We start from the raw sequence: 13924 nt of genomic DNA on the forward strand, positions 1-13924 counted from the left end.
GTCGTCATGTGTCATGGAACAGCAGGAAATAGAGAATTCCTCCAGGTCTAGAAAGGACAATGAGATGCTTTTAGAAACAAGTGTAAATAAAAGCTCTGTACTGCGAATACGAATGACAAAAGTCAGTTTGGATAGAAGTATGTTTATTCAGCTATGGACTCTTTTGGTCATGTCAGCTTTTAGAAAATAAACTCTGAAACGCACTTTTCACTCTCATAGTTAAATATGACGACAGTAATATTCGAATATTGGGTAGGGCTCTCTGGGACGGTGCTCAGCTGGTTCAGGTCACATCTTAAATTGAGGGATTACTATGTGAGTGTCTATATGAGTCAGCAGCTTCAGTTAATGTTCACATCAACCATCAGAATGGGGAAAAATGTGATCTCAGTGATTTGGACTGTGGCATGATTGTTGGTGTCAGACGGGCTGGTTTGAGTATTTCTGGGAATTTCACACACAACGGTCTCTAGAATTTACTCAGAATGGTGCCAAACCCACAAAACATCCAGTGAGTGGCAGATCTGGGGTTGGAAATGTCTTGTTGATGAGAGAGATCAACAGAGAATGGTCAGACTGGTTTGAACTGATAAAGTCTACAATAACCGCTCTGTACAATTGTGATGCGAAGAATAGTGTGTCTGAATGCTGTTCTGAGATGCAGGTTGGCACTGTTTGGGTGGCATGACGGAGACCTACACAATATTAGGCAAGTGCTTTTAATGTTTTGGCCAATCGGTGTGTGTGTGTATATATATATATATATATATATATATATATATATATATATATATATATATAAATTCTTGTTGCACTCTAATCTGTCTTGGATACTACTATTCGGATGCTAGTGAAACTTTGTAATGCTGCACTTTTCATACTGCTGCCTACTTAAGATGTATTGCTTATTATGTATTATTCCTATTTTGTAAGTAGCTTTGGATAAAATCATTTGCCAGATGAATAAAGGTAAATGTTATCTGTCACTCTAGGGTTCTTCTTTACCTCATTTAGCAATCTGCGGTGTTCCCTTTAAGTCATCTTAAATGGACGGCCACTTCTAGTGCGAGTACCTATAGTACTACATTTATGGGCAAGTCACCTAACGGTGGAAAGATAAATGTCTCCGCTCTTCGAGATAAGTTTGTTACCCTTTCCAGCTTTATGCAAAGCAACCATTCTTGATCATAGGTCTTCTGTGATCTGTCTTGCAAGGCATGGCTCACGTCAGCAGATGCTTCTTGTGAATAGCAAACTCAAAATATTTGAGAGCTTTTTATAAGTCAGAGTAGCTCTAACCCACACCTCCAATCTCGCTTCATTAATTGGATGCCAGGTTTGCCAACTCTTGACTCTAATTAGCATTTGTTTGCATAATTAGCCTAAAGGTACAAATACTTTTTCCAACCTACACTGTCACTGTTTAAACGATGCTTTCAACATGTACAAGAATAATACATATTTTGTTAGTTAAACAGATTGTGTATGTTCATTATTGTACCTTGTATGAAGATCAAACCAGATTTTACACAAATTTATACATAAATGAAGGTAATTCCAAAGGGTTCACATACTTTTTTTTGCTACTGCATATGTCGCTTTTAATAATGTCTACAATTTGGCTTTATGGGGTTTAATATTTTTGAATACAAGTAATAACAACAGCAAACAAACTTAAAGACACGTGAATACTCCAATATATATATATGAGGTCACAAGACTCTACATCACTGCAAGTCATGACAGGTACAGACAACAAACTAAAACAATAGCACTATCTGCTGGCTGCTTGAAGTATTTCTTTTCCACCTCCAGCTGTGTTTCTTAAAATAAAGCCCACTTCAACACTTCAATGGAAAATGAGCTTTCAAAGGTGAAATGTGTCATTGCAAAATAATGACATCAACTGTTTGAACAGTCCTCACCTCATTGGTTGAGGCAATGTGTCTATATTCTGTATTTTGATCCTCATGAGCTTCCATAAAGTGGTCACTAGTCTTCCTGGGGTCACACGAATAAAACGAACAATGTCTTGAACAGTCACTTTTACTTCCCTGGGTATAATCCGTCATTTGTGTAGCTCCTGCTTATTTCCTGCAGTATATTATATCAGGATATGTTCGTTAAGAAAGAATACATCGTTCATAACATGGTCAGTCCAGTTTCACTGCAATAAATCATTCTCAAGACAAGTATTTTTGTCTTGTTTTCCAGTAAAATGATGTAAACATTCTTAAAACGTCATTTAATTACTTGACAAGCAAACTGGCAAAAGATTTGAAGTCTTGTTTTGAGAAAGGTCTAATGAAATTTAGCAAACACAAAAAGCAACTGTACGAACATGTTCGAGTTCATTTGATGTTCATGTACCATCAGGCAAGTGTTTATAAATGTAAATAAAGATTCTCATGGACACAATTATCTGTGATACTCGTGTTTGTTTAAAATCCTGCAGCGTCAAACATGTTTCTGAAAATAAACAACATTTATACTCATTGACGGATACATTAGACAGAAAAACATTTCTTTCCACTTCAGATCAAGTCTGTCTTCACCCGGTCTTATAAGCTTTAAATAATGACATTTTGACACACAGGTTATGCAGTGTGCTAAAACTGTTGTCTTGGTGGCTTGTCTTTAAGTCTCATGACTATAAACAGGTTTGTGGCATCCAGGCAATTCAAGACACTTAAGAGTAACAATGTAGCCGCACCTTTTCACTTACGCAGTTACATTAATTAATTTGGCAGATGCTTTTATCCAAAACCACTTACAAAAGAGGAAAACATCAGCGAATCCTCTTAAGGAGACCATAAAAAGTGCCGTACTACAAAGTTTCACTATCATCAGAATAGTATACAAAACAGATTTAAGTGCAACAAGAATAGTTTTCTTAGTGACCGGTTAAGTGCTCTTGGAAAAGATGTGTTTTTAGCCATTTTTTGAAGATAGAGAGTGAGTCCGCTTCATGGATGGAGTTGGGAAGGTCATTCCACCACCGTGGTATGATGAAACTGAGAGTCCGGGAAAGTGTTTTGGGGCCTCTTTGTGTTGGTACAACAAGGCGACGTTCATTAGCCGACCGCAGGCTTCTGGCAGGAGTGTAGATCTGCATAAATAATTTTAGGTATGTTGGAGCAGACCCAGTGACTGTTCTGTTTCTGTATGCAGCATCAGAGCCTTGACTTTTATACGTGCATCAACCGGCAGCCAGTGGAGAGAGACGAGGAGGGGTGTAACATGTGCTCTGTTCATTAAAGACCAGACATGCTGCTGCATTCTGGGTCATTTGTAGAGGTCTTATAGCACATGCAGAGAGGCCTGCAATGAGAGCCTTACAATAAACATAATAGATTTGAATTAGTTGAATTTTACGAGTTCATTAATTGAGCGAATACATGGAGTATTTGTACTTAATAACAAAACATGTCACACTGCATGTCCTTTTAAAATGAACAATAGCGAAGGCAAAAGTGATTAAAAATTGTGCAAAACTTCAAAGAAATGGTGACTACTGTAATTACAGCACATTTACATTTGAACATTTGTAAAATGAAAGTTTACTGTAAAGGGATCAGTGGATAGGAGGAGGCGAGAACTGGCTTGACAATTTAAATAATAGTTTAATAAGCAACTTATACAAAAAGACAAACACACGCAGGTGTCGGACAGCTGTCTGTAAATCTCTCTCTCTGTCGCACTGCCGTCTTCGGTCGGCCTTTATCCCTCTCGAGGGCCAATTAGCCTGATTAGGGGCCGGGTGTGTAGCATCACGACCCGGCCCTGCCACACTCCTCCCTCATTCTCTCAGGCCGGTGAGCCCCCGGCATGATGTACATCCCACCCCTCTTTCCGTGGGGAGGGGTGGGCCCTCTGCCCCTTCTGCCGGCAGGTCATCCCCATCTACCTGGATGAGGGAGGGAAACAAAAACAAAATGTGGCACCTAAACGCCGTAGCAGCGATCGTGCCAAATTAACAAAACATAAAAAAAGAGGGAAAGGCCAACAAGGAGCGGCAGTGGGAGAGAGATAAAAAACACTTACTCATCGGTTCTCTGATATGCCGCAGCTTGGTCCTCTGCCACTCCTCCACCCTCTAATGGACGACAGCCGCTCCTCCCCGGGCGAATCGGAGGCAGTCTTCCGGCCCCTAGTGGACAGAACGCTCCGCCGCGTTCTCAGGAAACAGAAGGGGTCTCCCCCGCCCCAGGAAGGTTGTTTTAAAGGAAAACCCCTTCAAAATGCTCTTTGAAGACACTAAGACTGAAGCTAGTGTACAATAAAGAGGGTTCTTCTGAACAGCATTGTGTTGACTTGTCTAACATTAGGCATAACTGTGGTCTGTCAATGCCTGAACCTCCCACTGTGGGCAGGCATCACTATGCAGTGAGGACGCTGGCTATGCAGGCTCTATTTACATTTATGCATTTGGCAGATGCTTTTATCCAGAGTGTCTTACATTGCAACCCCCTTGGAGCAACCTGAAGCCTTGTGGTGGTTGTTGGGATTGAACTGGCAACCTTCTGCATACCCGTTCTGTGCTTTATCCCACGCCACCACCACTCCACCTTGCACGTCATCTGCAAAATACAACACACAAAAATTTAGCAAACATATAAATTCCCCCCTACCCCCATATATTTGAGAATGATCTAGACGGTAAGTACTGGTTGAGGTTTCACATACAAAAAAAGTATTTTGGACAAGGTCCTAGGTACTACTGAAATTTCAGTACCATAGTATTATCATGTTATACCATCACAGTACCAACATCATATTTTTGTAAGAATTAACACTCTTTGCTTGAGCTATCAACAATCATAACTTAGAGGCGTCATCCTGAAATAGTTAAGAATAATGCTGTTTGAGGATGTTGAATCTGAGCTAGAGATGCTATCTTGTTAACGTTAAAGATTGTAATTGTTCACACATAATGTACGTATATTGTGGTTACGTCCCTGGTTGCAAATTCTTACAAACCTTAAGGGCAAAAAGATTACCGTTTGGCTTGCTGCTCAATTTTGTAGCGCAGTTCGCGCTCTTTTCAATCTGAGCATCGCGCCTGCGTAGAACGAACTCTGATCCCCCACTGCAGAAAAGCTATATTATATGTAAATAGATAAAAGAAAATAAGACGTTAATAATATAAAAATACAATTAAATTCACAAATACATATTTTTAACTATTTAAATAATATTGTATTCAGTGGGGGAAAAAAATAGTTAAAAAGGTATTTTATTTGTTTTCTTACCCATATTTTTTTTATTGAGCATTCGTGAGTTTATAGTATTTGGTTTGTAACACAAAAATAACCTCATATTCGAGCTGGAATTAACTAAACCTGATGATCCATGTTAAAAATGTGTCCTTGTTAAAAATAAATATATTTTGAGTTAGTAAAAAAGGTCCCTTTCAAGGCAAGTCAGTCCACTCGGCGGCCATCTATTTTCCATTTGAACAAGCGGAATACTGGTATAATCCCTTTCTACTTGAACGGAGAAAGAAAGGAATCTCCAAAACGGCTGGTCAAGACTACGATAATATAAAATATTTAAAATCAGCAATAAAATATGACAGCACTGGTAACACAAATTGTGCTTCTTTAGTTGAAAATACGGTAAAACGCCCGAATGGTTCAGCTAATGCGCATGCGCATAATTGACTTGATTGACAGGTCTGTATCTAAAAGGTAATTGGCTCTTTTACTTGGAAGGCGGGACTTCCTTTGCCACATCTTCTGGGCGTTGCCATATCTTAATTTAAGTGGTCCGTCTCTTCTAAATATTCTCTGGTTACAATATTTGTAATGTGTTTATATGCCTTGCTTTACGTTTCATTCCTGTGTATCTAACTTGTCATTATACGTGTACATCACTTGCTTTGTTTCCGCTATGCGGTGAGCAGTGTCGTGTGACCAATCAGAAGAGCCACTGTCATCACGTGACTCTGCCAGGTTGTGAGGTGACGTCACTGTCCGGTCAGCGCTTTGGCTCTTTATCGCGGGTACGGTGCACGGTCATTTTAACGTATACAATTCAATAAACCGGGAATCCGGTTCTGTCCAGCAGCTGTCAATCATAGAGTTCAGATCTACAGGTAAGCGTCCGATTATAAGAAGCAGTTTCTGACATTATCGAAAGATATGCTGATATTACAATCAGTAATCTCATATATTCACAGACGCGAAGATTTATTTGTGTTTTTGATTAAACAAACAAACAAACAAACAAACAATCACAAAATAACGGCTTTGTCAGTTTGTGAGTGACGAGAGTCGATGATTTATTGGAACTAGCCGGTTAGCTTCACAGCTAATGCTAAATAATAAACAAACATTAGTAATTCAGAAATTACTTGTATTTACTGACCCTATAAATGACAAAAACACTAAGATGTAGTTATATTGTCTGTGTTTATCTGATTGTGAATCAGTATTTGTGCTTTGAACAATTGTAATTAGGCACAAATGTATTATTGTTATTTTGTATTAAAAACCCTCATGTTTTAATGACCCGCTTGAAAACTTCCTAAGATAAAAAGCAAATATAAAGTTTTTAGCTTTTTGTGGCTTACAGAAGCAGTGATCGGCGCATAAAAGAGACTTTTGATGACTTACAGAAATAACATTTCACTTTGTGATTCTTTTGGAAATCTTTCGAATTGTGGTTTAGGGCAACAAAATTAACTATACAGTCACATTCCTGAGAATGAGAGCTTTAATTTGATATATGACTTTATGTGCTATGTGAAGGACTTTTATGTTCATATAAATGTATCTACCACATGACCTCTAGGGGGTGCTAATTTTCAACGCGAATGTTTTGAGGCCTTCTTTTGTTATTTTAAGGAACATAAATGAAGAAGTGATGTTATCTCTGAAAAGTTCAGATTCTAAGCTTTCAAACGATATCTTACATCCTTGACTTTTGTATACAGAGACTTTAACGATAGACACGTAAACGTTTTTTGTGATATAGCACACCCGTTTGGATCTATAGAGTTTTGGGGGTTTTAAATCCTACATTAAAAAAAATACTATTTTACAAATGTGCTAGCTAACACAAGTAATGCTAATTAATCAGTCAGTAACTGTAATCTGCTTACTATAATTTAAAATGTAACTTCGAGTAATTGCATTACAGTAATTCATTACTTTGTGACACCCACAAATGCAGTCTATGTAGGCAGTTCACTAGGTTTTACCCTCAAGATATCAGACCCGTCATGTGGTGAGTTGGCGAGGTCATTTTTGATTCCAACTGTCCCAAAGTCGATTCGACAGCTCTCAAAGCGGACGGGAACGAGTTTATTGACAATTCAGAGAAATCCAGACAAACATGTCCATGGCAAGGAGAAATTCTTGCACTCCTCGGGTGAGTGAAATAAGGCAAATTCATTTAAATTTACTGTTTTAAAGTTGACAAATGATTTACAAACACAAACTGTTGCATCTAAACTGTAATTATATTTATTATTGAACTACTTTGTTGCAGCTGAAGAATTGCAATGTTCAGATCTATTGTAGTTTATAAAATACACATATTGTGCCAAAGCAGCTTCACTGAAAATAGTCCTTTAATTGCCCCAGTGAGCAAAAGCCAACTGTGGCAGTAAAACCCCTAATACTGATTTTATTAATATAATTATATTATTATTATTAATACTGTTATCCTTTATGCAGGCTCACCTTGTACATAACACGAGAATGTCCGTAAGCGTTTCTTCAAGGCGTTGAATTCGAGAAGTCGGACGTCTATTGTTGAGTAGTTCGATATGTAACTGTGTAAAAGCCACATGGAGTGAAACGGGTCTTCAATCAAATCCAAGGTGTTTGTGAAGCTCAAACTATTTAACGTTTCACACTCGTCTCCTTCCTAAAGAAATGTTGTGAATTGTTTTCTTGAGGATCATGTGATTGTGTAAATCGGGTCAGTGCTGAGGATCTTTCATCATGCTCTCATACAGAAATCTGTTGTTTTGAAAGCACATGACTGATCCTGCGGCTGTTAGTTCTGTTGCAAAACCTAATGAGCTCCCTGCTGAGACTGCGTTTTAAGGCTTCATAGGCGAACAACTGATTCAAGGCTGTTCAAATACGTACCTGGATTTGGCCAAATTCATCCTTCGTGAGAAAATCTCACAATGCAAATGATTGTATTGCACAGACTTTCTGTGACAGTGTTAGTGGCGCTTCAATTACCCTGTGAAGCCTGACATATGAAGGAATTAACAGAAAATTATATTCATTTAATTTTTACATTCAAATGTTTTTAGAGCCAAACTATAAAAAGAAATCACTTTTTTATATATCATATTTGATCCTTAATACTATAAAGGTCATTATCCTTTTATCATATGTATTTAATGCACCAAACACTATATTGAAAGATGACATCATAGTAGCTTGTAATGTGAATTAATGAGATCTTTATAATGACCGAGCAGGCTTGCGTATATGAAAATACACAGAAATATTAGTTCACACTTTAAATATATCTTATAAAAACTATATGTCAGAATTAGAGATTGAGAGATATTCCTCAAAACTCTGTTTTATCATATTTGAAACATGGATTTCAACATGCGTTTTCAATTAAATAATATACAAAAGTTTAACCAAGTACAAGTTGCTTATATTCAGCAAATACTCATTTTAAAATATCAGTAACAGTATAACCATTACTGTCACTTCTACTTTATTAAAATAAGCTGTTATTTATCCCAACATAAGAGTCACTTTTTGTACAAGTCATTTTAAATAGATCAATATAAACATTGAAACCACGTTTATTCCACACATAACCACTAGATAGTGCCATAAACATGTGAAACTTACATACTGTAGGCTCAACTTGAACAGAGTGAAACAGGAGGCATCAAACATTGTGTATCATATTTGATAACGTTATAGGGTAAAATAATCATGGCAGGAAGATTATCTTTATTGATCTTATTTTTTAAACACACACACACACATACATACACACAGACAGACACACACAATGCACACACACAGTAAAAGCACACTGATATACATTCAGACAAGAGTCGCTTATATAATGAAACTAGATTATGCGTCAGCCGTTGCTTTATAAGTGTGTTCACAATATATCACGTTGCTGTTTCATTGTGCCAATATGGCAACCTCCACCACCCCACCGCCACCAGTTTAGTCACGTCCTGTATGGGGGTAGGCTCCTCACCCCTGCCTCGTATCTCCATCAGCATCCGAGAAAAAGAGCATTTATTTAAAACAAGTGTTTTTTTATTATGGATGTTTACTCTACTGTACTATTAACCAAAATATAATCAAAATTGTGATATGACCCAGTGCGATTTTCAAACCGCTAGAGCTGTGATTTAATTAAACGAGTAGTCTCAATGCGCTGCCCGCTGTGCACGGCTGTTGTGTCTGTAGTGTGTAGTGCAATGAGATCGATGGAAGTCTGAATTAAACGCGTCCGTAATGTCACGAGAGCTCGCCTTTTATGGAGTGGCGGTTTATCCTGTCAACGGAACTCGCATTTCGCGGGAAGCTCGGTTCACACGTGCTCATGCCACTCGGTTAGCAGAGCACAATTTGGCTTCAAAGACCCGCACGCATCCATGTCCTACATGAAAAGCATGTACAGTCGTGCCTGATTTGAGATTATTAAAATAAAGGTGGTACTTTTTTCTCTCCCCAATCTGGAACACCCAATTCCCAATGTGCTCAAAGTCCTCGTGGTGGCGCCGTGACACGCCTCAATCCGGGTGTTGGAGGACGAATCTCAGTTGCCTCCGCGTCTGAGACCGCCAATCCGCGCATCTTATCACGTGACTTGTTGAGTGTGTTACCATGGAGACGTAGCGCTTGTGGAGGCTTCACCCTATTTTCCGCAGCATCCACACACAACTCGTAGGAGGTTACCCCATGTGACTCTACCCTCCCTAGCAACCGGGCCAATGTGGTTGCTTAGGAGACCTGACTGGAGTCACTCAGCACGCCCTGGGTTCAAACTTGCGACTCCAGGTGTGATAGTCAGCGGCAATACTCGCTGAGATACCCAGAACCCCAAAATAAAGGTCCATCTTAAAAAATGTCTATATCAATATTTATGCGTTTTATTGGATCATTGGTTGGTCCAGATCGATGGATCGTTACGCCCCTACATTACATATGTTATTATTCAGAAAATCATGTGGTGAAAGTTGTCTTTTTATTGAATCCACTCTGCTGGTGTTCAGATTTTAAACGAACACACCGCTCTGAGCTTCCAAGTTTCTCGTACCGCTTCACATTTCCTTTCCACCATAAAAGCCGATCCTTGTCCATTGGTTTGCACGACTCCAACAAGAATCGAATATTAACAGAGTAGAATTCAATAAGAGTCAAACTGCTACAAGTATTGACACACTTGTCGAGCACATCTAAAGGCACATTGTTTTCTGCTGTTCTCTGATTGGTGGATTACTCTCCAGGATTATGGGTAGTGTAGTTCTTCACTATGTAACACATACGAGTCAACTCGCTAGGATTTAAAACCGAGCTGTTGTCTCATATATCATGTCCCTGTCTCTCTGTCTGTCTGTCAGCTGTCGCTCAGTGTGATCAGCAGAATGAGTTCTGATGGAGGGGGTAAACCTGCCAAAGTGGGCTCTTTGGTGGAGGTCATCGGTAAAGGTCAGCGTGGGACTGTGGCGTATATCGGCGCCACACTTTTCGCCTCGGGGAAGTGGGTGGGTGTGATTCTGGACGAACCCAAAGGCAAGAACGACGGAACGGTGCAGGGAAAACGCTACTTCACCTGCGAGGAGAATCATGGGATATTTGTGCGACAGTCTCAGGTGAGGACACACGGTTATGCATCTCTGAGGGTTGCTTAAAATTCAGAATTGGCTCAATAGGGTCAAATAAATAATGACTGATTTAGACATATTTAGACCATATTTTGTCATACAGTTCAACGCATAACTTTTCCATAGAGGGGCAATAATTGTGTTTCGCCCCTCTTTTAAAACTATTTTATTGAAATAATTAAATTGAATCTATTTATGCATATATGGATGTGGCTCATCGCTGATGTTTTTCAGATTCAGCTCATCGATGAAGGAGGAAGTTCTGCTACGTCTCCAGATACGCCTGACTCTGGTGTGTCCAAACTGCCCAAGAGAGGTGAGAAGAAACCTACATTCACATTCATGCTGCTAGCTTGAAGATGAGGTGTTTGATGATCAACTGAATTGCTGACACTGTTGTCTTTCTGTTCAATAACGCAGAAGTCCAGGAGACGCTAAAAGCTGTTAAACAGGTATGAACACACTCCAGCTTTCTTTCTCTGGTTTGGGCTCTAGTACTTTTAAAGGGAACACTAAACTAATCTCGGACCCCTGAGCGAACGATAACAGCGATCAAAGTGGCACAGTTCTCTTTGTATTCACACTGTCCTTTGAAAGTGGACTCGGATCACTTTTGGTCCACTTTGGATTAACACTTTGTTTTCTGGGATCTAGTTGAAACATTAGTGCACTGTTATTCTAAACAATAGAACTCAAATTCTACATAAGCATTACACATTCATATTATTACACATTCATATTATTACACATTCATATTATACATTCGATATGCCTTTTGAATTGTGTTTATTTTGGTTGATGTTTATTTATACAAAGAAAAAAGGATTTGACACTTTATAGAACGCAATACTTTTATATAATCATTTGAACCATAATTGTTTTCTTGGTTTTAACAGGAAGCACTGAAGGTGTTTTTTAAGACTTCCTGTTTCAGTGGCATACCCTAAAATTAAAGACTTATAACACGACTAAAAACAGTAAAGCAAGGAGAGTCGTGCCTTTACGTTTCAAATATATTATTGATAAAGATTATGATACATTCTGAGAGACTCAGCGTAACAAAAATTACAAAATAAAAAATAGCCAATAATGTATTTCTTATTTTTCTGATACTACATTTTATATCTCTGGATGTAAATAATGTGACTCTGAAAAACTGCTTTTGATTCATTCCCAATCATGTCGACTGTATCAGAGAAACATTTGTGTTGATACGAGAAAGCGATCAAAAGTTCCAACATTACAAATATAATGTATCATAGTGTCCAAAAACATCTCCAAACAAATAAAAGATAATAATTGTACATAAGAACTAATTACACATGCAAACACAACAATGACTAAAGGTTTGCATAGCATGCAGACATGATTTTAGTCATGAGATTTCACAGAATGAGTTTCATTCTGTGTCATTTGAGTCATCATTGAGTCTGTGTCGTGTATTTGGCGCCATCTCCTGGTGGTCATATGTAACATTGTGCTTCATGTGGATTATCTAATGATCTATACATCTGATTATCTTGTGTGTGGACTCGATTGACAGATAATCACAGACTCTAAATAATCATATGTCATATTATATGTTTTTATTTTTTTTCTTGATGTTATAAGCGTAAACGTGACATATAAGCAACATTAACATAATTGTCAAAGATAAATATGCTGTTTGTATTTTACTCTTCAAGAACTTTCCAACAACATATGACACATGGATATTTGATGTTTTTGATGCAATAATAATTACAGTGCTATAGTTGTTTTAAATAAATGATCAAAACTGAACACTTCTGATTTGTCTGCAGATTTCAAAGCACTTGTTCAGTTTTGGTCATGATGTCCTCATGCATTGGAAACTTCTAAACCTTCAAATGAAATATTGGCTGACACATCGGGGCATCCCTTGTAATGGTGCGTTCACATACAACACGAAGCGAGCGTTTCGCATGGCGCAATTACATACAATGTCAATGAATGCTGGGCAGCGCAAATGAAGCGAATGACGCGACTCGAATGCGCAAAATCGCTTCATTCGCGTAGAAATTAGTTTGACGCGTTGTCACTGACGAACTGATGTGGTAGCAGAAGAAATCTGGATGAATTGTTGTAGCGGTGTGTGGGCACCCGGAATTGTACGACACAACGTCATACATGTGCAGAGACCGGACGAATAAAGACATCGCTTGGAGGAAAGTGAGCGAGGAAGTTTCTGGTAAGTTCTGAAAATATGCGCGTCTACTTTATTCCAGCTATTGGTTGAACTTTACTATGAACCAAGTGGCAGAAGCCCCGCCTCCTGTCCTTTTCCGGAAGAGAAGCGGGAATACTTCTTACGCCAGTTTAAACACACGTTTATAATCCAGCGGTCAAACTCGCGCGAGCAATGCGAGACGGACATTTTCTTCATGTTGTTTGAGAACGCACCATAAGTTTATTTTTGTTGGTATTATTAAACCGGTTATTTATAGATTATTCTACAATTGTCATTTATAAAATGTACGTGACTTTTTAAGGCGTTCCTGACTCAAGCTTATTTTCACTCTTATCTGAAAGGTGTCTCTTTAGCTGCCAGTATTTGTTTATTATTTTGTTGCTGTGATCCTGGCAAGCATGTTGTTAGTGAAGGGTCAGGTTGTTTATTCGACTGTGCTGTTTTCTTGTTCGTGTGTGTGACTGTTTTTGCTAACCTGATGAAAGACTGCAGCCGCAAAGAAGGTACATCAATAATTTGTGGGTTCAGTTTATGTTTCCAAGATTTCACACATCACGTTTCACTCTTTATTTTAACAGAAGAAATGTTTCCTCTGGGTTGCTTTTATTCATTCATTACTCTTCTGTTTGGTTTTGCCTGATATTTGTATCGTTGGTCTCCACTTTGAGTTCTGTGGTGTACGATTGCCGTTGCCATGCCAACATCCCACTGAAATACTCACCACATGTTTGCATGAACACCTTTATCATCAGTCAGGAAAGATGCTGATTGGTTCATGATCAAGTCCTCATTTGAATATCACATGCATGAAAAGATTATTCGTTATATGATGATGTCTGAATTAGGACTGGGCAATAAAAGCTGCTTTTCCACCA

The 13924-nt window shown here is 38.5% G+C and overlaps 1 protein-coding gene and 1 long non-coding RNA gene across 4 annotated transcripts in view; one reads left to right on the plus strand and one right to left on the minus strand.

The window, feature by feature from the left end:
- Positions 1-1717: 1717 nt before the first annotated feature.
- Positions 1718-7898, minus strand: LOC127653828 (uncharacterized). The gene is made up of 3 exons (XR_007971866.1): positions 7689-7898; positions 4045-4580; positions 1718-3907 (listed from the first exon to the last, which is right to left on the minus strand). It is a non-coding gene; the product is annotated as an uncharacterized LOC127653828 (long non-coding RNA).
- The window catches only part of dctn1a (dynactin 1a), a 44301-nt gene continuing 36324 nt past the window's right edge, over positions 5948-13924 (plus strand). Inside the window, exons 1-5 of one of the 3 annotated variants that reach the window (XM_052140533.1) lie at positions 5948-6097; positions 10577-10828; positions 11075-11156; positions 11261-11292; positions 13535-13552. In XM_052140533.1, the coding sequence (XP_051996493.1) occupies positions 10601-10828; positions 11075-11156; positions 11261-11292; positions 13535-13552 (360 nt within the window). In that variant the 5' untranslated portion in view covers positions 5948-6097; positions 10577-10600. Of the gene's footprint in view, positions 6098-10576; positions 10829-11074; positions 11157-11260; positions 11293-13534; positions 13553-13924 lie in introns of those variants that run through there. The other 2 variants (XM_052140538.1, XM_052140540.1) reach the window with 2 other exon arrangements.

The sequence above is a fragment of the Xyrauchen texanus genome, chromosome 2 (assembly GCF_025860055.1).
Source record: "Xyrauchen texanus isolate HMW12.3.18 chromosome 2, RBS_HiC_50CHRs, whole genome shotgun sequence".
Taxonomy (NCBI): Eukaryota; Metazoa; Chordata; class Actinopteri; order Cypriniformes; family Catostomidae; genus Xyrauchen; species Xyrauchen texanus.